The sequence below is a fragment of the Lichenostomus cassidix genome, chromosome 4, assembly GCF_008360975.1.
Source record: "Lichenostomus cassidix isolate B80296 chromosome 4, HeHo_3.0, whole genome shotgun sequence".
Lineage (NCBI taxonomy): Eukaryota > Metazoa > Chordata > Aves > Passeriformes > Meliphagidae > Lichenostomus > Lichenostomus cassidix.
The window spans coordinates 14,264,961-14,289,124 of NC_139484.1; the positions used below are offsets into that span (position 1 = coordinate 14,264,961).

General features: G+C 42.3%; 1 protein-coding gene across 2 annotated transcripts in view; it reads left to right on the forward strand.

Moving 5' to 3' along the window:
- Positions 1–24,164, forward strand: part of UNC5C (unc-5 netrin receptor C) — a 242,846-nt gene that overhangs the window by 189,249 nt on the left and 29,433 nt on the right. The window contains exons 5-8 of one of the 2 annotated variants that reach the window (XM_085057973.1): positions 7,117–7,297; positions 8,885–9,052; positions 10,247–10,411; positions 23,882–23,938. In XM_085057973.1, coding sequence (XP_084914099.1) covers positions 7,117–7,297; positions 8,885–9,052; positions 10,247–10,411; positions 23,882–23,938 — 571 coding nt within the window. The remainder of the gene's footprint in view (positions 1–7,116; positions 7,298–8,884; positions 9,053–10,246; positions 10,412–23,881; positions 23,939–24,164) is intronic. The other variant, XM_085057974.1, reaches the window with a different exon arrangement.

Sequence of the window (24,164 nt, forward strand, 5' to 3'; positions counted from 1 at the left end):
CTAGTGCAATACCATTGCTACCAATGTAAGTGGGAGCAGAGTGATTTCAATTGCTGTATGATTTGGTTCAGGCAAGGATGATCTGTGGGACTGGAGAACAGTCAGACTTCTAGTTGCTCCATGAAATATTACAATGGGACATTTTCTACAAGACCACTGACATGAACCCTGCTGGTTTATCCTCTTCTCTACAGTTTGCTTTTTGTGGCAAAGACAGCTCTGGCATTCTGGTTTAGCTGACAAAACCTACCTGTCCTGTTCAGGCTGTTCTCAGGAAGAGCGGGATTTTATATTTTTGGTTTTGGAAGATATGCTGTGTGGGACACAGCTTTCACCTGCATTTCTTGGGGTAGATGAGTATATCTCCCAATTCTCCCCTTAGAGAAGATAGCTCTTCATCCACTATTCTGTACACCTATGAGATTAGCCCATCAGGTCCTACTTTGGCATTGAGTGATTCTTGCTCACTATAAACAACAGGCCTCACAGTGCCTGGAGTGTGAGAGTTACCTCTGTGTGGGCTCTGCAGAGCTCCTGGTCCCTACCAGCACCCCCAGTTCCCTGCTGATAGTGTCTGCCTTGCTCAGTTCCTCTGACAGTAACTTCTTCAAATGCAGTGCTCACCTTAGGCATGAAGAATTATGATGCTTCCATGTTTTCAGGGAGGTGCTTCCAAAATACAGACTGCAGAGCACATGTCAGCTGTCACTCCAGAATTGCTTAATCAGGTTTTGCTGGGTTTTGCTCAAGAATTTTCATGTGTTTCTAGACCTGATGCTTTTCTTTCACTAAAAAAGTGTAACCTGGACAAAATCCACACAAGATTTACAGCCTTTTGAAACTGTTACGAGGAGCTGTGTGTATGACAACAGGCTCTATGCAATTTTGAGGTAGAGTGGGAAAGGGGCTGTCTTTGGGGACTTCAACCACCCCCGAAATCCCATTCCATTATTGAGTTTTGTGATCGTAAAAATCATATAGCTCTGTGCTGTGAAGAGTAAGATCCATCCACCTGTGCATCCCACCAAAAAGCCACAGAAGTCCCTTTGGTAACTTGTTTAAAGCTGCTTCCCAACAGAGCACTCCCAAGTTGTTTCAGGTCCTGGGGAGTCCACCTGCCCATATAGGGCTAAAAGCAGCAGCCAACGTGTGAGCTATGGGACCTCCAGTCCAAGCCCCTCTTTCAGGTGGGATAGGAAGCCCAGCAAATGTTGATGGACACATAGTAGATGCTGTGGTTTTCATTTAATAATGCCATGATCTGTGTTTGAATTTGAGACTCTGTGGAATAAAGCTCTCCATCTGCTGTTACCAGTCCACCTTGGCCTTTGAAGTTTTTTCTGAGGCTTCACTTCCCAGTTGCTCATAAAGCAAAGCTGTAATGGGGCTGGAGACATCCAGCATCTGTACACACACCCTGCAAGCACAAAGCTGGATATATGTGTAATTAAGGAAGTGTTTCCACAGCAGGAACAACAATTCCCCTTATTGGCAGCAGAAGCACAATAACAACAACTGAATAAGATGCCATGGTGGTTTGCATTTGCTGTCTCATTCTCAGTGTGTTTTGCAGTCTCTAATAGCTGTAATTTCAGTCTCTTTGGAGATCACCTTTTTTTTCCTTTTACTTTCAATCTTAAATGTGTATGAAATATCTTTCCAGCAAATAGTGCACAGAGGAAAGCATCCTCTTCAGCAGACAGTTGCTGGGATGAAACCAGATCCAAAAATCAAATCACTTTCTTCAAAGAGGCACTCAAGTCTCAAGGTACCTGAAATTGCTGCTGGCTCATATGAAAACTGCTGGAGTTTTCTCAGTCTCACTTAAACATCTTGTACTGTGTCCAGATCAGTAGTTAGTTGGTTAGTTTCACAAATGCTTTATTCTTCCTAGAATGTGTGTGTGCCCTTACTATCCATATGGCTTGGCATATGTGTGTTACAATCCAGGTGAAGCCTGGGAGCTGGCATTTCCCTGAGGCTGGGATTTTCCTGGGGCTTTTGGAGGTGATGCCAGCTCAGCAGGGACTGCTGCAAGGTGTGTGGTGCCACTGGGACCAGTTGGCTCAGCTGCAGAGAGTACAATCCAGTGTGGATGGGGAACCAGATGGAAAGCATTCCTGCTGTGTCAGCCAGGCATGGGGAAGGCAAGGGTGCAATGTTCTCGCCTTCCAAAATTACAAACTGCCTTTCATCAAGGCAAGTCTCTTGCTGCTCCCAGATGTTTGCATCTCGTTTCTTGTGGAAAATTGCACTGGAGGGCTTTGCCTGTGTCTGGAAGGTAGAAGACTTGCTGTTTTCAGCAGGTGCTCCTGACTCTGAAAATCACTCTAGTGCAGGTTGGTGCAGAGGAGGCAGTGAGTGCCAGGGATCCAGAACCCAGACCCTGCTGACTTTGCTCTCGAGATTGTCAGATATGTAGGAAACAGCTCCTATGATCAAGAGGGCAGCACCTAGATGAGATCATGTTCCTTTTCCATCCTTGGTTTTCTTTTGGAGCAGATGTGTTTCTGCTTTACCAGTTTCTAAAACAGTCACGCATACGCCAGTGTGCCAAGAGATTTAAGTGCCTAGGAATGCTAGTTACTTGGTATGGCTAAATTTGTATCAGCAATTAGCTTCTGTAATAGGTTTTCCTGCGTGTGTAATCGCTTGTGTGATTTATGTTCCCTGTGTTCATTTAGTCTGCACAGAAGCCTGGCCTGGCTTTGCAAGTCTTAGTCTCTGTGTTTGCTGCTGCTGCTGGAAACATCCTGTGGCAGCACAGCTCTGGCTGCAGCTCCCAGATAGAGCTGAGGTGGTTATTGCAGGTTTTCTGTTCTTGCTGATGGTCTTGCTTTTCATGTTGGGTGGCATGTGGTTGGTTCCTTCTGTTAATTAGAACAAATGTGCCAATTATGTTAATGTATCTCCCGATACCAATCAGTGAATGATTAGAGACAACACATCTGTCTCACCAGGGAGCAGGATGACAGAAAAGACACTACAAGGTATGTTGTTCTAAATTACAGCCACCTTGGATCGTGCTTCCCCTGGCAGCCGCAGGGATGGCTCAGACTCCTGCAGGCTTGCTTGCCAGCCCATTAGCAGCCCTGGACGTGCAGATCCAGTGCAGCTGGCAGGAGCTGTGTGCCTCACGGCTCTGCAAGTTCCATCCAGGCTAGCTAAGGAGCTCTGACCAAAAGGTAGCTGGCTCCAGGTGTGCTCCAGCTTCACAACATCTGCCAATTCTGTTGGTCAGGAATTTATTCACCACTCTCACCCCTCAACTGAGTGGCTTTCTTTTGCTAGTCAGTTTGCAAACATATAATAAAAATACCTTCTTGAGTGGAAAACTAACAAGAAGAAAAGGAATTTTGTGTCTGCTTTGTTCCAAGGGATTGGTATATATATGAGAAAAAAGCATGTGTATGTTGTAATTTTCCATAGCTGTCATCCCCCAGGGGGTACACTTACCCCATCCTTCATGGCATAATTGTTGCCAATTAAATGATTGCTGTTATGATAAGGAAAAACTGATCCCATGCTTTTTCTACAAATATGCATGGCCATCAGTACATTTATCAATAACAGTTGGAGGGATGTGCCTGATTTAATTGAATATATACAGCTCGGTGCCTGTTCAAGAATTGTTCTGATTATAGCCAGCAAATGTACATCCTTAATATTTAGGCAAAAGCAAACATCTAATCTAGAACATGTCCAGAGAGGTGAAAAATGGAGGCATGAGGATGTGATTTGGTATGACCTTGTAGTCAGGCTTTTGTGCACTTTGAAGTTCCCATGGATATCCTGCTGCTCCTCTGTCCACTGGCCTGCAGGTGTACAGGTCTCTGGCACAGAAGTGTCCAGTGCCTGATCTGCCAGTAACTATTATTCAGGCTGTGGAATTAAATTCAGGATAAGTTTCTGCATTGACAGGATTAACAGCCTATTTCAGCAAGGGGGCTGCACCTTGGGGAATGACATGGCATCAAAAGAGATCGTTGCTTTTAACTTCTGTGATAATAGTTTGCATACTTGTCACTCATAAATCACACTGTCTCATTCTGCTTGCTTCTCTTCTGTATTTGACACCTGATCTCTTCCTACTTACGTGACAGAACAACCCTACTCCCTCCTACTCTTGTTACCTCAAAAAAAAAAATAATCTGAGGTTTGGAGGTGCTGAGCACTGCAGTCACCTGCACCATAAAAAATGGGGCTGATAGTAATAGAAAATAAGTACCAACAACAGCCTCACATGCTGGAGTGTGTTTGATTAGTTCTCATTTCTGCAAGGACTGAGGGAGAAAACGCAATCACTAGAGTGATCTCTTTTTTGTGTTGTTCTACTGATGGCTAAAATGTGTGTGAAAGGAGACTCCCACTGCCTGTCAAATCATCCACCAGTTTCTTCCTTCAGATTTGACATTAGAGTTTGCAACATTAACAGACATCACAAAAACCTGGGTGCCAGAAGACTGAATTAGATATATTAAAGAGATAGCTTGTAAAAAAGATGTCATTTAGGCACTCACACACAGGACTGACAGGAAAAAAAGATATCCTGTTGTTCTTCAAACATCCTGTTGTTCTTCAAACTTTTACTGTTAGGAAATTCTGTGAGAATTCTGTGAGGTGGAAAGGATCTTTTCCCTAAGAGATTTGGTGTAGAGCCAGAGGCAATATACTGAATTATGCAAAGTTGCTTTGTTTTGGTTTCTTGGGATTTTTTGTTGTTTTCTGTTTGGGTTTTTTTGTTGTTGTTGTTGTTGTTGGGGTTTTTTTGTTTTAGTTTGTTTTTTTGGGGGATTTTTATTTATGTATTGGCAACTTCTCTTTTTAAATTATCTTTGGTGGTTTGCAGGGATGATAGGGAATTCAGTGCTTACAGCTTTAACTTTGTCTAATCATTTGAGACCCAGACTCAATATGTATGTGTGTTTTTGCAGAGAGAGAAAATGTTGCAAAGTGATAGAAAAAAGAACCATGTACTTGGGCATGGAGCCTTCAGGGTGCCAAAGGCTTCTAGAGTATATTCTTGGATGGGCATACCAGAAATATTTTAAACTGAGCCTTAGACTATGCAGACTGCAGTCCTGTCCTTACTGGTGTGCTGGTGTCCTCCATGTGCAGAGCACAGGAAGAGTACAGGCAGATTTGAAGGTGGGATGTACACAGCACTGACTGTGTGTGTAGCATCTTTTAGAGCCCTGGCGTAACCATCTCAGAAATAAATAGTGACATTAAAACCAAAGAAAGGCATTTTTTTTGTATGAGAGGCAGCAGTCAACTGGCAGCCTAACGCTGGTGAAGACAAGCTCCTGGCTTGTTTTTCAGTCTGGAATGCATGCAGACTCAACCTGCAGGTGAGGAAGGAGCTAAATATTGCCATTGACTGAACAAGAATCTGTCTGTCTTGATTATGCCTGAAACCTATTAGGATTCAAGAAAGGCGGAAAAACTATCTTAGTCATTCTGTCAAGGAAAAACAGATTATTGACTAAAAGCTTGTATCTTCCATGGTGAAACATGATTGTGATAGCAACAGAAATACAGCTTCCAAAGTTTTATGTCTTTTCTTCCGTCCCTGTTCCTCACAGACACATGTATCCATTTCCAGAGCCCTTCTTACACCACCGGCTTTAAGCTAGGCAGTATCGACAGCTTTGAGGCTGCCACACCCCACAGTGATGTGCTGTGGGAGAGAGGGGGTTCAATCAAGCCTTCCTCGGAGCAGTGGCTCTGCATTCACTAAGGTGTAAATCTTTGGAGCAGCTCATGCCTGAAGTACATCCACCCAAACTGGGATAGGAGAGCTGGAGCTGCTTAAGGCAGGGCTGCAGATGGGGAGTGGGTGGTGAGCACCTGTAATCCAAGCCCAGATCCGACAGCACTGCTCTTGCAGCATTGACTGGCTTTGTCTGGGGGTGAATCTGTGTTGAACACCAAGAGAAGTCACTGTTTTTTCTTACTGTGGTTTGGGGAAATCTGTACAGCTGTGTCAGATGGCTTTTGGGGTATGTCGATGCTTGGGTAGTTCCTCAAATGTCTTTAGAAAAGTGGGGTCTGTGAGAGCAGGTCACTACAGCTAGCACCTCACCAGTCTGGCAGGTTGATTGTGTTTATGTTTTTCTTCCTTTAATTAAATCCTGGGCACAGGCTGAAGTGATCCAGTGACATGAAGGCCCAGCTTTGATCCATGCAGGGCCTCAGCCCTGTCCTTTGGTGCACTCAGTTCAAATGAAAATGAGCTACTAGATTTGCAGCCAAATTATATTAGAGTGGTTCACAGCAGTCAGCTGGGATATAACAGGGTGTTTTCTTAGGAAGGCAATGAAGAGAATATTGTCTAGATTAAAAATCACATAAGAAAATATTTTTCTGTGCAACCAAGGAAATCATGCTTTATTAAAGTAAAATATAGCTTACGCAGATGAAAAGGAAAAATAAGCGCTGATGTCCTTGTGATTTCCTATTTCCTTGGTAACTGACTCTACTTTGTTTCATTCTGATTGAAGCAAAGCAATTACATGCATGTGCATGTGAGTGCAAGTGTACTTAAAAACACTGGGGTTTGTGATTTGTTAGTGCGACCCACTCTGGTATAGGCCCTCATTGTTTTAGACTCAGGGCAGGTACATACAAGGTTGGTGGATTATTAACTGCCTAATTAGGCAAGACATGGAAAATAATGGGTGAGATCTGTGCTGATTTAGTTTCTGATGTTGTAAGAGAATTTTCTGTTTGTAGATGTGCTCCTAAGGTATCACCCTTTCCTTTTGTCTTGCCTCAGACTCTGAAAGCGTAGATCAGCTTTTTTTCCTCTGTACAGTACCTGGCAGCCTTTGAAAATGCATTGTTATTTTCAAGGCAAGGCAAGACAGCTGTTGTGTGCATTGGTGGGAGGAAAGGGAGCTGGGAGGAAAGGGTAGGCATGGAGGGTGTTCTCCTGTCTTTCTGCCCTGGTGTTTTATTTCAGCTGGCAATGTGCATCAGGTGAGTACTTCATTGTGTGCCTTGGCTCTAGTGTTTTCTGGGATTACCAATGTAATCCCAGATGCTGTGTCTGTCCATATTGGTGTGGCTTGGTGCTGACTCACTGCCTCCCCTTTGGCCCTTTGAAACCCCAAGGTGGAGTGGCTGAAGAATGAAGAAGTGATTGATCCCGTGGAGGACCGAAATTTTTACATCACCATTGATCACAACCTGATCATCAAGCAAGCCCGGCTTTCTGACACAGCCAACTACACCTGTGTGGCGAAAAACATTGTGGCCAAAAGGAAAAGCACCACAGCCACTGTGATAGTCTATGGTAAGTGATGCCTTGTACTGTTGCACATGGATGGACACACTCACAGGCCCTCCACACACAGCATCACTGGAGAGAAGGCATCCGTTCCCCTTACTGTAACACACACTGGCTGGGTACAGCAAGGAGCCATGAGGGCACATCCTCCCATAAAGCATGGGATAGCATTTTTCTGTGTCAGCATCCACAGTCCTGGTATGAGAGAGGCTGGCTGTGCTTTGGCTGGGAAAGGATGCGATACCTTCCTAGAGTCTCTTCCAGCCCATGCTGTGCTGCAGCTCTGCTCTACCAGTCCAAGCCTTTGCCCCTGCAGAGTTACTGCCCCAAATGCATTCCAGGTGGGGGTATCCACCAGAACAAAACCTGCTCTGATTATGTGCCAGCTGACTGAACTGTTGTTTCTTACAATCAGCTTAATTATAGGATAGACAAGTAGGAAAAAATCCCTATGATTATCCCTAATATTCATTTCATATTCAGGGTAGCAGTTAGATTTAATTGTAAGCAGTTGTTTCTGTGAAGTTACAATGAGGGCTTTTTACTTCAGTTTTTATGGAAAACTGACTGAATTGGGTTGATTAGCAGTGGTTTTGATATTGAGGGATGGACCATGCAAGAGCACCATGTTTTGTAACTGAGATGAATGCAGAAACATAAAGATGTAGGCGTACTACAAGCCTTCCTCATACATACACAGAATTTATTTCAAAAGTGTATTCAAGAGACGTGTAGGGAGCAGGCATTTTTATGGGTTTTGCTGCCAGAGCTGCTTAAGGCTTGTGTCATATCACAAACATTTGGGAATCCAAGCAGTTAGTATGTTATGTTATTACCCATACACTGACAACGACATTATGTAGAGCAGCACAACGCCTCCTTCATGCATCAATCTATCCCAGAAATTGAGGTGGGTGAAAAGAAAGGTCAATATAAATATCTTTGCAGTGATAAATGTCTTCCCAAAGTCCGACAGAAAAAAGTGCACTTAGTGTTAGCTCATCCTGAACAGCTTAAATATCTGTTAGAGAAGTGCTGGGACGTTCATGTATGCACTGGCTATGTCCACAGAGGGGTGAGTGAAGTTGTCCTGACATCCTGAAGTCACCTTCTTGAGAGAAAGGAAAATTCTCAATATCTAATGAAAGTGTGGGCATCTCTCAGCATGCATAGGTGATGGGTGCATCTGAGAATGAGTGGGGGTGCAGGTTATCTCGCTTTGGAAACAGTGTAGCTTTCAGAGCACAGGCTTCTGGCTGGTGGAGCTCTCTGAACCTCCAGGGATCTTGATCATACACACTCCACCAGACGGCTAAGGCTGGGTCAGGTTGGTTTTCAGGATAAAGCAGGTCACCCCTCAACCCTAATGGTCATCAAGTGGTGCTTTTCATTCAGCATCAGCATTTCTTCAACTTGCACAATGACTTCTGTTGTACACTTGGTGTGTTGGAGATGCAGGTTTGCGCCTCAGTGTTCAGTATTGCTTCTCTTGTGGCTGCTGTTGGAGGCAGCCTGACACGGAGCCAGCAGCACCTTGGGGCTGCCCAAGCTGGGCTGCTGGTGTGACCCTGCTGTTTCTCTCTTGCTCTGCAGTGAACGGGGGCTGGTCCACGTGGACAGAGTGGTCAGTGTGCAACAGCCGCTGCGGGAGAGGCTTCCAGAAGCGCACAAGGACCTGCACCAACCCCGCCCCGCTCAACGGCGGCGCCTTCTGCGAGGGCCAGAGCGTCCAGAAAATAGCTTGCACCACTCTGTGTCCAGGTTCAGTATGAGGAGCACACAACACACATAAGTGATTTGTCTGTCACCAGTCATTTCAGGAGAATGCTGTCAGCTGCAAAAGCCTCCTTCTCGTTTGTGGTGGTCAAACCCCGACATCGTTATTAATAAATCCAACATTTCAGGGAATTAATATATAATTGTATTGCATAAGTGGATATAGTGAGCACATCATATCAAGCAGAATGGGTTCCAGCCCTTCTTTTGCATGCTACTTGCACTATTGTCTCAGGGGATTTGGGGAACATTCAGAGCTTCAAAATGCAGGAGATAAAGGTTGAAAACTCTGGAAAAGAGTTTGAATTTGAATATAGAAAGCAACTGTGATGTAAATATATTTGCAGTGTCTGTTCAGTCCAGCTGTCTCAGCAAGTAAAGCATCTGGGATATGGATATTAAATTCGAGGCAGATGTTTACCTGACATAATCATCAAATACAAAGGCATTTTTATTGGAAAGAGATGCGTATCCATACTTTTAGAAGTTCTTTAAATGTAAACTTCTGAAAAATACAAAATTGTTTCAGGACATGCAATGTAGTTGGTGACTTCTCTGTGATAAACTTCTGCCATCTGTCCTATCATCAAGTGCTCTCCTACTACTATTGACCCACTCAATTTGATGGCAGTAAGGTCATCTTCATCTTGTGAAGTTTGGTAATCCAGCTCTGTCACTGGAACAATTTCATATTTTGTTCTTCACCTGTTCAGTTTAGTGCTTTTGAAAATAATTTGCAGGCTTTTGAAAGGTGTTAAACACATTCCTGGTTCTGCTCATGTCAAATAGATTGGTGCCTCTAGATATTTCTTTTAATAGGGAATATGTAACATTGAGTATCTTCCTACTAAAGAAGAATTTCTGGACAAGTTTAACCTCTGTGTTAAATTTTTTTCCCCTTCCCCCCAAAAACAATTAAATCACAGATTCCTGACTTTTTGCTTATACACTTTGAGCACAGATAAACTGGTTAGAAGTTTACACAAAGGGGAAGAAAGACCAGAAATGGGCCCAGGGCAGAGATAAAGGAGATGTGGGGGTGAATGTGCATTTTCAGGCCAGAACAGAAGAGCAGGCTGATGATTCTTCTGCCTTGCTAGGGATGGCTGGGAGCTGCAGGCTGGCTTGGTCTCACTTTTGTGTAACCCCCTAACAAGTTGTGTGCTTTCCTTGTCTCAGTGGATGGCAAGTGGACATCCTGGAGCAAGTGGTCCACCTGTGGCACGGAGTGTACCCACTGGCGCCGGAGAGAGTGCACAGCCCCAGCACCCAAGAATGGGGGGAAGGACTGCGAGGGGCTGGTGCTGCAGTCCAAGAACTGCACTGATGGGCTCTGCATGCAGGGTAAGTGCTGTCTGTGGGGTCTGGGGTGTATGAGGCCACTGCAAAACCTGAAAGGGTTGCTGATCAACATCAATGACCTAAAGTCACAGAAGCTTTTGTAGGAGAAATTAGTTAATCCAGTTCTCAGCCAGTCTGGACACACCTCTCTTCTTGCCTGGAATATGGAACAGTGAAGAATTAGAAAGTGTCATACCAGAACCTTCCCCTGCTGGCTCTCCCCACCAAACAGCCCTCCTCTCCATAGTCAGCATCTGTCCAGAGAAGCTTGGCAGTGGCTCTTACAGCACTGCAAATGGACAAATAGAGCATTTAGGGCAAAGCCAGCATTGTCAAAAGAGTAAATTTGGCCAAGCAGATCACCTTCTGTCTTCCTACTCTCAGGAACAGTGGTTGCGTATGTTTCTATTTATAATTTTTATGCTCCATTTTGAATTTTGGGTGCCCTGTGGTAGAAAGAGGTATGCTGCATCAATGCAGTACTGATGCAAACTTCATATTTGGTCCTCAGCATGCTGCAGTCTCATGAAGATCAGCTCTGGCACTGAAGCCTATTCCACCTGTGCCTATTCATGCCATGGTCCTGCCTTTCTGACTAACAAAGAGAGAAGAAAAAAAAGCAGGTTTTAAGTGTGATTCTGGCATACACTGATGAGCAATTAGTCTGCTCTACACTCCATCCCTTCTCAAAAATGAGGTCTTCTCTGGTCTGCTGGTACATCAAAACTCCCTTTCACGTTTCATTAGTACAATAACCTGAGCCAAAAGCCTCTTTCCTGTTCCTTCATTTTTGTCTCTCTGCAATACTTCCCTGTGTTGAGCCTCAGCTCTCTGCTGTCTAAAGAGCTGTGGCTGTACCCATGCAGTCCCTATGTGTCCTGATCATGAAATGCTTTGAGTTCTATCACAAAAAAGGAGTAAAGAATTTTTATTCTCTGAGGCAGGTTACTTTTGACTGAAATAGTCATGATGACAGAATAGTGGCACTACCAGCTAATAACTAGGTCTGCTCTTTGAATGGGTGCTATGTAGGATAGCTACTGTGTTGGTAGTGATCTCTGAGCTACCAGCATGGCCATTTGCTCTGAGGTTTCCCAGATTTACAAATATCTTCCTCAGTGTGGCTCACACAAGCATTTCCATCATGTTAAAAGCTATTAGTCAATGTCAGCAGCCCATAAAGCTGTAATCCCTCAAATAATTTGTTTTTATGGTGAAAATGGAAAGGTGAAATACAGAGCTCCTCTCTTTTTAATTTCTAAAGATAGAGAAAAAAAACACCAGTCATGTCTTACTATATAACACTTTGGTAACTTTTATTGTGAGGAAGCAAATGTACCCCCAGCTCCAGCAGTGTTAATAAGTCATTATGGCAAATTAGGAGGAAAAGATGCATTTCCCCATATAGAAGAGCTCTTCACTATCAGATTATATTTAGACAGGTGTATGTCATCTTTGTGTATGTGCATAAAGAGAGCCATTTAAGCAGAAATCTTGTGGAAAAGTAGATATAATAGTACAGCAGAATAAAAGCCCTGTAGGGATCTCATTTATCTGTTGATGGTATACTGCATTTTATTTGTGAAAGTGGATGCTGAGTGTAAAGCAGAGGTCTTCAGCGGGAGAGAGGGTGAAACTTTTGTGAATCCTATTCTGCTTCATATATATGTATATAAAAAATGGTAATGAAAAATATGCAGTCACATAATGACCTGCTTAGCTCCAGGGGCCGTGATAATCCTTCAGTGTTGGAATTTAATGGCAGTGTTTTAATGGTGTCTTTATACTCATGGGGTTTCATATACCTGTAAAACTTACAGTCCTGCTCCCTGATCCATCACTGCTGAGAAGATTGATTTGCTGTACTTCATGGCAGTGTGCCTGCTGCTCTCTCTCTTTCTCCCTCCCTCTCTTTTTCTTTATTTTTCTTTCTCAGTTTATGCAAAATCAATCTGAACACTTACATTTTCGCCCATGTGGATTTAGATTCATAGAAAATCTGCCTGCTGAGCCCGGAAGATACACAGCACTCACTCCTTTCATTCCTAAAACAACATGCCTCTTTCCACATTATTTGTGGCTCTGGGGGTCTGTCCTGGAACTGACAATTCTCCTAGCCTGGGCACCTGTAGATTCACAGCAGACTTTGGCGTGGCACAGAGGAATGGAGGCATGCCATGTAGCATGGAGGAATCTACAGCCACCCTTTCTCTGTGACCATAGCCCTCTGGGAGATCTGTTGGCCAGGTGCTTCCCTGCACCATAGTCAAATCCTGTTCCTAGGTGCCCTGGAGCAGCCTCCTTACTGTCAGTCTTTAGTGAGAGCTTGAGGGTTGATACCATGGATGTAGTTGAGGTAAAATAATTAGTAGGCAAACTCTCTTGCCAGGAGTCACTAGCCTGTTGCTTTGACAAAAACTCACTTGTAAATATATATCTCTATGTAGCTGCATGTAAAAGATATGCTGGAAAATGCTGGATTGAATGAGTCTCATTTACAAGCCCTTTCTCTTTCAGTCTATTATTCACTTCAGTAGCATCAGCTGGATAAATCAATAAGCGCTTTCATCAGACAGCCCCTGCTCCAGCAAAGAGCACAAGTCTGCACCACTATCGATTTCTGTGAGGATAAAAACAGTGGAGCTTTCTCCATCCCTTGTAATTACAGTATTTTGCACCCAAAGCTGTAGTTTGTGCTTACCACTAACTGTGGCATTTCTCATGCAACTCTGTTGTCGCATTTATTCAGACTAATCATCTTGCTGGTACACACATACTCTCCCCTACCCAGTAGTTAGTATTTTTCTGTTAACATGAAGGGATGAACAGTCATTAAACCAGAGAGCCCACAGAGAGGCAGCAGGTTGAATTGAAGAGGAAAAGCAGATGTAGGGAAAATTTAGGGCAGTCATTGCTATTTTAAGTTTTCAAGTACACAATATTGTCTAGCAGCTCCCATTATAACAATTTCATAATTCCCATAATAGCATTAATACGATCTTCTGGAACAAACTAGGCTGTAGGTGTAAGAAGAATTGGCTGGTTACCACCCACGCTAGTTGCATTATTGCCTCTGTAGTTGCATTATTTCCCATTTGATGTATGAGCACTGTGGTAAATACTTCAGTGCAAGGAACAACACCTCTAAAGGCACACTCTGCATCTCACAGGGGATTGATATAAACTGAAGCACTGCAATTAGCCCTTCACTTGTACCACCTAATGACTTTGGTGGGTGTTCAGGGCAGGGAATAAGAAAGCAAAGCACTCTCCTGCTGGCTCAAACTTCAGTACAAGTAGTTCCCTTCACCAGGTCACAAATATTTTTAAAGCAGTGAACAGGTGGAAGTGTTTTAATGGACTCAGTCTGGAATGAGTGTGAGTTCATTTGTGTGGTACAAAACAGATGCTTCTGCTTTGCATTATGTATTAAATTCTGCTGATAGTCAGGAAGAGGTGGACAGCCCATGAGGAGAGTTAGCTGTGCTGCATGGTTATGTTGAAGGCTTATTGCCCGAGTTGTGACATGCAGCTGTCATGCTCACAGCATGTCACATATATCCTTTCTGTTGAGGATCTGAAATGACACTGTTCAGGTCTGTATTGTCACTGTCCTGAATGGATCAGTACAGCAAGTCCAGAGGCATGATGTTGGTGCCCGCTGGTCTTTTGGTCTTTTCTGAAACCATGCCTGGGTCATGCAGGGTTTGCACTAGCACAGTCAGAGGAGACAACCAGTGTCCCTTTTTCATCTCATTCTTGGCTTTAGTCGACCACTGTGGGTTATCATAAAAGGCTGGCTTAGTTGTGCTTTCAGTTTTTTTCAAAAAACAAAGCTAACTGTCCTACAGCAACAAGCAAGATAATACTGAAGCATATGTTATTTCTTGAGGACTATGGGTTATATAGCTACACAAATAGTACTGTTGCTCTGTGAAGTAAAATTGTTTACTTTGTACAATCTCACAATATGGAATAAAAATCTATCATTGAATAGGGCCAAAAGGAAATTTCCTCCTGTGAATCATTATAGCAGATGCACCACTTGAGGAAAAGATACCATAAAATGGTGAAGAGGTTATTATTACACTAGTAATTCCATTGCTTCTTAAAAGAGGCTGCCTTCTAGTCAAGAGTGAATTGGTGTGAAATGGTGACAGCAAATCTGTACTTGCTGAGTGCCCTGAAATCCTTGTCTGAAAGGCAGTATGAGGTTCATGAGGTTCCCTCTTGCAATGATAGTGCCTAAGTGAGTGAAAAGGATGCAGTTTATCCTGCTTGGGCATGAGATGGCAAACTGCTGCCCTTTTTTAGGCTTGTCTCTGTTTGTACACAGGTCCTGAGCAGAAATCGAGGTTACCCTGATACAAGGATCTCTTTCTTCCCAAAACACACATATTCTGCACATGCCTTGCTTGCTTAATGTAACATGTCAGAACTTCTGATGGAATAAGTATTCGTTTCCCTTTTTGGCTTGATTTGAAAGCAGGCATTCAGGGAAGAATTACAGGGCAGAGCAGCTTGATGAGGACCACAGGTCCACCAGAGCCTGTGGTCCAGGTCAGTGGACACCAGATCAGTGTGCAGAGAGCAGGGGAATGTTTTCCAGACTCCAGAAGGTAAGCAGAACTCTCTCAAGAGACGCTGCAACAGGAGCTTGTGTGTGCAGAGGAATGAAAAAAAGCATTTTATTAAGAGCACGTGGGTCAAGAGAGAACTTCTAATAGATTCAGTCTGTCAGCATAATGACACAGCCACCTGGCCTGTTCCAGCCTTGCAGGGGGAGTTCATTCATTTGAAGAAGGCATCTCATCTGTTCCTAGAGGAAGTTTTCAGTAATGTTGTTATTTGATATGAGTAAAGGGATGTGTTATTCTGTTTGCTACCCAACTGCTACGTAATGGTGTGGCAGCCAAGGGAGTTTATGCACACATCTCAGAGTTATGACTCACATCTATTTTATTGTAGCAACATGAAAAATCCCCAGCTGAGAGACATCTACACTCTGATGGGCCCTCTGCAGCTGGGAGCTCTTGCCTAGAAAACCAACTGCTTGAAGCAGACAAAAGTGTTGGGAGAAAATAGAAGTGCAGAGCCACAGGCAGAACCCAGGACACTGAAATCCCTCTCTTAACCCCAGTCACTTCAGAAAGAGCCACATCCACATTATTTTTAAGGAAAAGCAAGTGCTGTAGGATCTCTAGGCTGTTTTCAAAAATCTAAACTAATTTAAAAAATATTATAGCCATGCAGAGAGGAGAAAAAAGACAACCTTGTCCATTTATACTTTTCATTCTTCTTTATTCTCTTAGGTTTTCTTTTATTCTTCCCTATTCCTCTACACATTAAAAAACTCAAAAAGTTACTCATATAGATGAAAGAAGAATTCAAATCTTATGAAGTCTAACTGATATATTAATTTAATTGTAGAAGAAAAACACCCCATACGGTGACAATAATGTACATTTATATTTTCCTTGTCATATACAGAGGTGGGTATATTTCATGATTTTTGCTATCTTGTCAGGGTGCCAGGCAAGGCAAAGTCACATGGGCATCCCAAGGCTCATGAAGAAGTAAGTGAAATAATCAGAAGTAAAACTCAGCACTCTGTATTTCTAAATTTGGACCAACAAAATTATTGGCAGCATCCTTAGATGAAAACGCCTGTTGGGGAAGGACGTTTCTAGAGTTTGGGAAACAAACATTGAGCTTATCAGCTGATTCTGGAGTCTCTGGGATTGTTGAGGTTATAAACTGGAGAACACAAGTTAGCTTATGTGTGAGCTTACAAACCTGCCGAAGATTTTTGTACCTGTTCCATGTGGATAATATATTCTTTCCGTGACCCTTTTGTCCAGCATTCTTATTTTGATCTCCTCTCCTAGATCCTCTCCCAGTTGTCCCTGCCTTCATCTAGCCGTTTGCCAGGCATTCTCTCTCCAGTGCTGTCCCATGTCCTCATTTCAGTGCTCTTGTGCCAGTAGAAAAAAGTGAACCCCAGGAAGTCTATTTAGCATTCAGTCATTGCAAGAGTGGAATTTGCAAATGCACAATCTAGCAAATTGCAATGCTAGGCATGTGTTTGCTTTTGCTGTCAAACATGCATAACAAACCCAGTGCTGAGGTCCCATGTATTCCAAGATACTAAAGGCTGACATAAGATTTAACCAAAAGGTCAAAGTCCTTAACTGCAAAGGATGGCATAATGTCAAACTTGGATATTCTAATCCACATCAAATTTTAGCAACAAGTTATCTTTCCCTTCCATCTTCACTCATTCCTGTATAGATGTCATGCATGTTTCAACTCAGGCAAGACCTTTCTATCAATGTTAACAAAATGTCAGGATCTAATTTAAAATGAAAACGTAATTGCAGTCTTAATTATAGAATATCATAAACTCCTGTTCAAGGAGAGAACAAGAGAGTCTCCCCATTTAACTCACCCACTCAGGAAAGATCTGAGATAATACCCAAGTAAATAATCAGTCACAAAACCTCAAGCTCCCTGTTTATTAGCCCACCCTGAATATGCCAATAATTAGTCCTTCAGAAGGAAAATAAATTGCTGCGTATTATCTCTGTGATGCCTGATATCAAATCTGACCTTCAGCATCATTACTACAGACATGAAGGTCTTTCTTCAAAATAGAAAATGTAAGAAGAAGCTGGGCACATTCTGTCTGAAAGATATTTGCTGCTCCAGGGACTTTGTTGTTGGTTTTTTTTTATTTTTAACCACCACAAGTGAAGTATATCACATCGTCTTGGTTTTGTGATACATTTCCTGGGTAATAGCAAGGGAGAGAAACAATTAACAGCAATTAGAGTTCAAATATTATTGTTAATATTTTTCCTATGGTAAATCTGCATTAACAACATGTTAATTGAACATGAAACCTTGACACTAAACAGTCAGAATATGGGGTTTTCTCTAAGATTGCTCTTGTACCATTAACTCTGCCCCCTTGTAGAAAAGAAAATATTGGAAACATGTGCAGCCACTGAACAGTGGAACCTGCACAAAGCAATTTAAAACTCCTGAATGTTAAATTAAATCTCCTAAATTCCTTCTTGTAAGCTGGGAATATATGGCTGCTTGTCCATCATAGATGGAAATTTAGATGGACTTAGATGGAAGCCAATAGCATTGCAATGCATCTGAATTAATATTTTGAAAGTCCTTTCTGAAAGCTCTGACTCTTTGCACACTGTAGTGATCATCTAGAATTTCCTTTAAAAGTAATGAAGAAACTCAAGCAAGCTGGTGATAGCTGTAGGAAAGATGGTAAATGAAGCAAGGCAGAAGGAAACAGGACTAGGAATGCAAGGTCACAGGCACAGCACTGCAAACCCTGCAGGGACATATAACTTTTTTCTTCTTTGTCTCAAAACCCTCTCTGAATAATGGAATTCAGAATGTAGAATTGATGAATGTCTCTTCCCATGAGTTAAAAAGAAAACTGAAATTGGGCTGATGTTGAATTGAGAATGTCATTTTACAGGAAAAGGGAGATAGGCTGAATTTCTAGAACTTGGAATTTGGAAACAGCAGTATATACTTGGGGGACTTTGAAGGTGTTTTTACGCCTTGAGATCCATTGAACTAGAAATTAGGAACAAGAAAGAAGTTACTAGGGTTCTTAAACCAATTTTATTCAAACTTTCCAGGATAATTTTTGAGACTGAGACTCATGGTAGAAAATTTCAGCAAAACCCAAAGATTTTAAATCAAATTCTGAGCTGATGGAGCTGGACCAAAGAGGAGGGTAATATGACTTAATGCTGAAAGAAGACCTCATATTGAGAATTAGGAACAGAAGCAATTGGGTGCATGTTGTTTGGGTCTGGTATGAAAAATAATTACCAGCTTGATGGCTTTGAGTTACCAAATACTGGAATTCATGTGATGTGTATGTATCACAGCAAAACAAAGGGTTGTTTCAGTAAACACATGTCACATTTTATATACCACACATCTACTTTAAATCCTCTAAGAGCTTCTTCCATCAAATGTGAAGCATCTGCATGTAAGAATTAGTCTCCAGTTATCTGTTTTCTCAGAAAGGAAGGCAGCAGTTGAATATATGGTGTCTTCTTTTCTCAGAGGTAATTTAAGGGCATTGATTTTGGAGCCAAAAGGGGGGAAAGTGCTGTTATGTAAAGCACAATGCATTATGCTCAACCAGTTGAGTTCTTTGCAACAGGGTGTTACTGAGGCTTGTTGTGTGGCTGTGCTCTCAGGACCATGGAATTACTTGACCTCAGCTCTTTTTGAAACTGCTACAGAGAGGGCAAAGAGAGTTTAATGATTAGAAGCAAGTGGTGCCAGGTTAAAGTATGATTCATTAAAGAAACTAGCAGCTATGGTGTGCTTTTTGCAATCTTCACTTTATTATATGGAAGTGTTGGTCTGCAATTCTCAATAATCTTCATACAGTCTCAAATTACGTGTCATGAACTGTGACCTCAGCAGCTAATGCTATAAAACTATTTCTTTGCAGGACAATTGTAAATAATTTCATAAATGTGACCCAAACTATATAAACCCTAGTAAATGTGTGGCCAGAAAGATCATCTTCAGCTACTTCACCTGTCTTACCTAGATGGTTGCTGGAAAGAGGGAAAGTAGACAGGGAAAATACAAACTGAGAACTGGATACTTTTCTTTCTCTCTTATGTAAATATGTTATTTTCTGCAAGCAGCAGAGTAAAATATTTTCATAATCTGATCAATTCACTCTAAAATTGATATCCATTAATACAAATTCAGCATGACTAGAAAGCTAGCAAAACCAATTAAGGACCAAAAAGGGAAGCCAGTTACAAAGTTCCCTCTGCATGAAGCTGTGACCTAGCATTTTATACCACAGGGATAAAAGTTCTCTTTAAAATATGCCAGTTCACAGGCCAAGGCAGTATATTCCCATGGCTTTCTAGGTAAAATCAAACACAGGATTTCAGAATGGTCATGATACAGAGTTCCCAGGCTGATCCCTGTGTGTGTATATATGCCCATGAATATGCTGAGGAGTTGATTCTTTCCCAGTGGAAGAAACAGAGCTTAGAAAAGTTGTTTTGGTGACTCTTTGGTGACAGTTTGTTAAATGTCAACCCGAAGGGAGTCAGTGCAATAATCTCTGCACAATTATCTTTCATTCGCCGTTCCCAAATGCTTTATTTTACCTCAGCTTGGCAGAAGGTTTATCTATTCCTCCCAAGGCAAATTGCAACAGATGAGATTGTGCTGTAGGAAGGGTCAGCCTGGCTGTTTGTCAAAGCTGACCCAGCAGGCAGAGGAACCCACACATGCAGAAAAGCTGAGGGCTGTTCTCAGCCGCTGTGTCTCTCGGGGTCTCTGGCACAAACGTGTTTCCAGAAGGTCAGAACAAGACATTTGGGGCCAGAATGCTCAAGCTAGACTTCCAGTGTTTGGGGATCATCTTTCCTTCACAAAATTCACCCAGCTAATTAAATGAGCTTCACAATCTATTTAGTTAAATGGTCACAATTTCCTAAATCAGTGCCAAGTGTGACTGATGCTTCAATTGAGTTTAAGTAAATTGATAAAAAGCCTCCTGAAGTCTTTTCTATACGTCAGCATTGGATTGGTTATTTTTTCAAGTACAATCTGATGTTTTCACCCTTCTTCACTTTTCCCTGTGTGTTGCATCATTATAAAAGTGATTAAATTGCTCTTCTCATGTTTTCTAGAAACAAAATAGGCAATGTCTAGTTGAAGCACCTTTTTAATGATACATCTGCATTTGTACAAAGGATTTGTGCCAGTGTAATTAATTTAGTTAAAAACCCCTACCTTTGAGATTTGATAGAAGTACTTCCATAGGGACAAGAAATATATTTACAAACCTAAATTGGAATATATAGTAGAATACATGGAGAAACATCAAGTTAACTAAAGGCTTTTTACTGAATGCCTTTACCATGCAATTATAGTGCTTTAATTTCTGTGTGTTAACCCGAGCCTCCCACTGATTCTCCAGGTCTGACATAGGGTGAGGTACTTTACAAGAAGGGAAACAAATATCCATTTTTGGTAAGCCTTTGAGAACCTCAAACAGCAGGCACTATGCAAGCATGGAGTAAGATTATTGCTATTTATACATTCAGCAGTAAGTTACAAAACAAAATACCAAAGCTCTCTTGAAAATATACATTTCCTAACAAGCTGTAGGAAGAAGCTTAAATTACTTTTCTCCAAGTAGCTCACTGTGAAAACCAGCTGTTCTAAGTATGAGTCAGCAGCCTTTCTGGAGTCAAACCCTCCAGCACCTTTCTAAATTCACATGCATTGAAAATGTTCATCACCCTAGCAGAAGTCCCTTAGGTATTTGCCAAGCAGTGCTGTTAATACAAGGAGGGGAGAAAAAAAAAACACACAGAAAAGATCTCTCTTCACTGCAATTACTTTGAAGAGATGAGGGAAGTCATTCTTCATTATTTCAGTTACTAGTCCCAGCAGGTTTGTGTCATTATCTGATGAAAATGTCCTTTTTTCATTGTTTGAAGGCATAGTCAGAGGGGCCAGTGTGGCAGCCAGTAGAAAGCCCTGTTCTCTTGTTCTGGGCTCATGGCAGTAAGCCTTCCTCCTGCCCATCACCAGTGCATGGCTGCAAGCCACCTTCTTGCCACTGCAATGCCCACTCCCTTTTGGAAGAGTGACAAAGGAGTGCTTAAAACTAATTTTGTTGCAAACAGTCCCACCTGAATGACAGAAGCAGCCTTTAGTTGCCATGTTTTTGAGTGATCCTTGACAAATATGCTTAATTTGAAAGTGTCACACTGCAGCCCATAAGCTTTCCAACTCCAACATTATTCCCTTCTATGTAAAAACCACATATTTCAGGCTGAAAATGTGTCCTTGTCAGTGTGACACTTGTGCCAGCCAGGCTGTTTGCATGGAAGCAGTTGGGTGGAATTCGGTGCTTTGTGCGATGTGCAACACAGGAGAATAAAACCAAGATCCCTTTACTAAACCTGATGTTTTGAAAGCAGTCAGCAGTGTCCTTGCCTCTTCCTCCTGTTTCAGTAGACGTGTCTTTGAATACATGCACAACACATTTCTGTAGAGGAAATTGGTGTCACTCTTGTGTAGCTCCAGGGATGCTCTCTGTAGCTACCAGTAAGAGAATCTGTGGAAACTTGTGAGCCAAAAGTATGTATTTGTGACAAACAGGGTTTGTGGAGGTTGCAATGAGGTAAATTTCTTTTAGAAAACTTGAGGACTGTCCTTGTTTATTTTGCTGAAAAAAAGTTTGAGTTTGAATTTCCATTTCCCTGTGAGTAAAGAATGTTTTCAGTAACATCACAGCTAATCCAGGTGGTGCCATTTTTTGTGCCTGCTGAGTGGCAGGGATGATGCACAGCCTTGAACACAAAACTTACCACCCCAGAAGCAATGTAAGGAGAGAGGAATGGCCTCTTCAGCTCTGCACAGGTTAGCTCGAGCCCCATGGGTGAGCAGAACCAGGGAACGTGTGCTGCTCCATGCCAGCTCCCCCAAGAACATGCTGGGCCACATGAAGTGCAGGGAGACATCCTCAGCTTTCCCAGTGGATTTCTGTATGAGGCAAGAAATCGTTCAGAGATGCATCCAGCCTAAATTCCACTTTGTCCCTGAGCCTTTTATTTCCTTCTGCCTGCCTCTTGGTTCCTCCAGGGACATCTTGCCAAAGGAAATATTGGGCATAAAGCTATAACTGTAATTTAGGTTTACCAAATTATGGGCCTCAGCACTCATCTGGGGAGTATTTGGGAGTAACTAGGGTACTGTAACTTCATGCCCAGACTTGCTGAGCACTCACTCAAGCCCTCAGAAGTTACTCACCAGACTTTTCATGGCCAGTACCTCAAGTACACCGGTAGAAGTTATTAACAGAACTTATTAACAAAGTTATTAGGCAGTTGTTAACAAAAGACTGAGTCTGTGTGTTGAGAGTGCACAGAGGTGAACTTGCCTCAAAGAACCAGGGAAATTCCTAAAAGCAAATGTATGACTGGAATCCTTGCTGTGAATTAAAACTTTAAATAGAGATTGCAGGCAGTATGTTTTGTTCCATGATGTCCCAGCAAAAAAACCATCATCATCAGAAATCAGCTGGTTGTGCTCTGGTATTTCAGGTAAGGTAGAATTTAGGCAATAGTTAATGTCTGGAAACTTCGGAGGGAGGTGTGGCTATGCCTGTGACTGGGATACAGTGTGTCTTCATTAACAGGAAATACAGCCAAGCAGCAAGAGATGTGCAGAGCACAGGAGGTGCCAAGCTCCCAAACTCAGTGGTTCTGGGAGCTATGGATTATCACTCTGGTCTGCCTGTAACATGGTCCTGTGCATCAGGCACACACCAGGAGTGCATTTTCCAGCTTTGTCTCACCTGCAGGGAGTCCCCAGCTGTGTGAGTTCCTGGCAGTGCCATCAAAGGTGGGGGGGGGAAATTCCCTTCAGAAGAGCTTAAGGGGAGATGATGGAGGAGAGGCACCTTCTTTCTTACACTGACTCTAATCCCATCCTGGACAGTGACCCTCCTGCTTAGTTTGGATTGTCATTTGCCTTTCAGCAGGGTGAGACTTGGAGCATTTCACTTGTTTGCCAGATGGGAAATGCTTAGCAAGTTCACAGGACTCATGTGTGAACTAAGCAGCTCCAGTGTGCTGTGCTGTAGGGACTGCAGATGGAAAAGACAAAGGAAACGATATCTCTTATTTATCCATCCTGAAATAAAGCTGTAAATTGTGTTATGATTTTGTCGATATATGGTGCTGGCAAAGATTTCAAATAAATAATGTTCTGACCCCGGGGGCCTTATTGATTTTGTAATAATTTCAAAGAGAAACCACGCGGTTTGCTGTTTGCTGACAAATTCTTTGCTCCCTAAGGAGTTGCTATTGAACATGTATTAAGGACAGGATAAAATAATTCCAAGGAAATACAGAGAGAGGGCTTTGTGCATAGACTGCTCCACGAATCAGTATTTAACCTCTGACCAGTGACAACAGGTTTCCTTTAGCTCTATTAGATCAACAGCAAGCTATTATAATTAAATATAAAAACTGTTTAGAGCCTCACCGAACATGTCCTGGGAATTAAAGCATATGGCAGGGATAAGGATAAAAAGACTTTCCATATGCTAATGACCCTAGATGTCTGAAATAAATTAGATCCATTACAGTTTATGCTCAATAAAAGAAAGACTTTAAGCACTCCAAAGTTAGTGACTCGAGACCGATTTTGGCTTAGAAATTCAATCTGCCTGCTTATTAATTCTTAGTAAGGCTCTGGAGGAGACAGGGGATGCAAAATCATAATTCTGTGCTGTATCAGAATTTTAAAGTGCCATCAGTTTCTTTTGCTTCCTTTTTTTTTTTTAATTAAACTATTTTTCATGCTTCACTTTTTTGTTCTCCTCATTTGATTTTGTTCCCATTTTTGTTTAATTTCTTTCTTTTTAAGGTTTCATTTATCCTATTTCAACTGAACAGAGAACCCAGAATGAATATGGATTTTCTTGTAAGTTTAATGTTTGGTTTTATGTTCCTGGGTGCTAATTCCATGCTGTTCCTTGGGTCAGGCTTTACTGTTAGGCCACCTCAGTGTGACCAGGCAAAAAAAGGGACTTACTGAGCAGGGTAAGTGACACTGCTAGGCATAGGGACACAGCAGCAGACACAGAATGAGAAGGGCCCTTGTGCATGAGGGGAATGGGAGAAGATGCTGCCTCAGAGACAGCAACTGG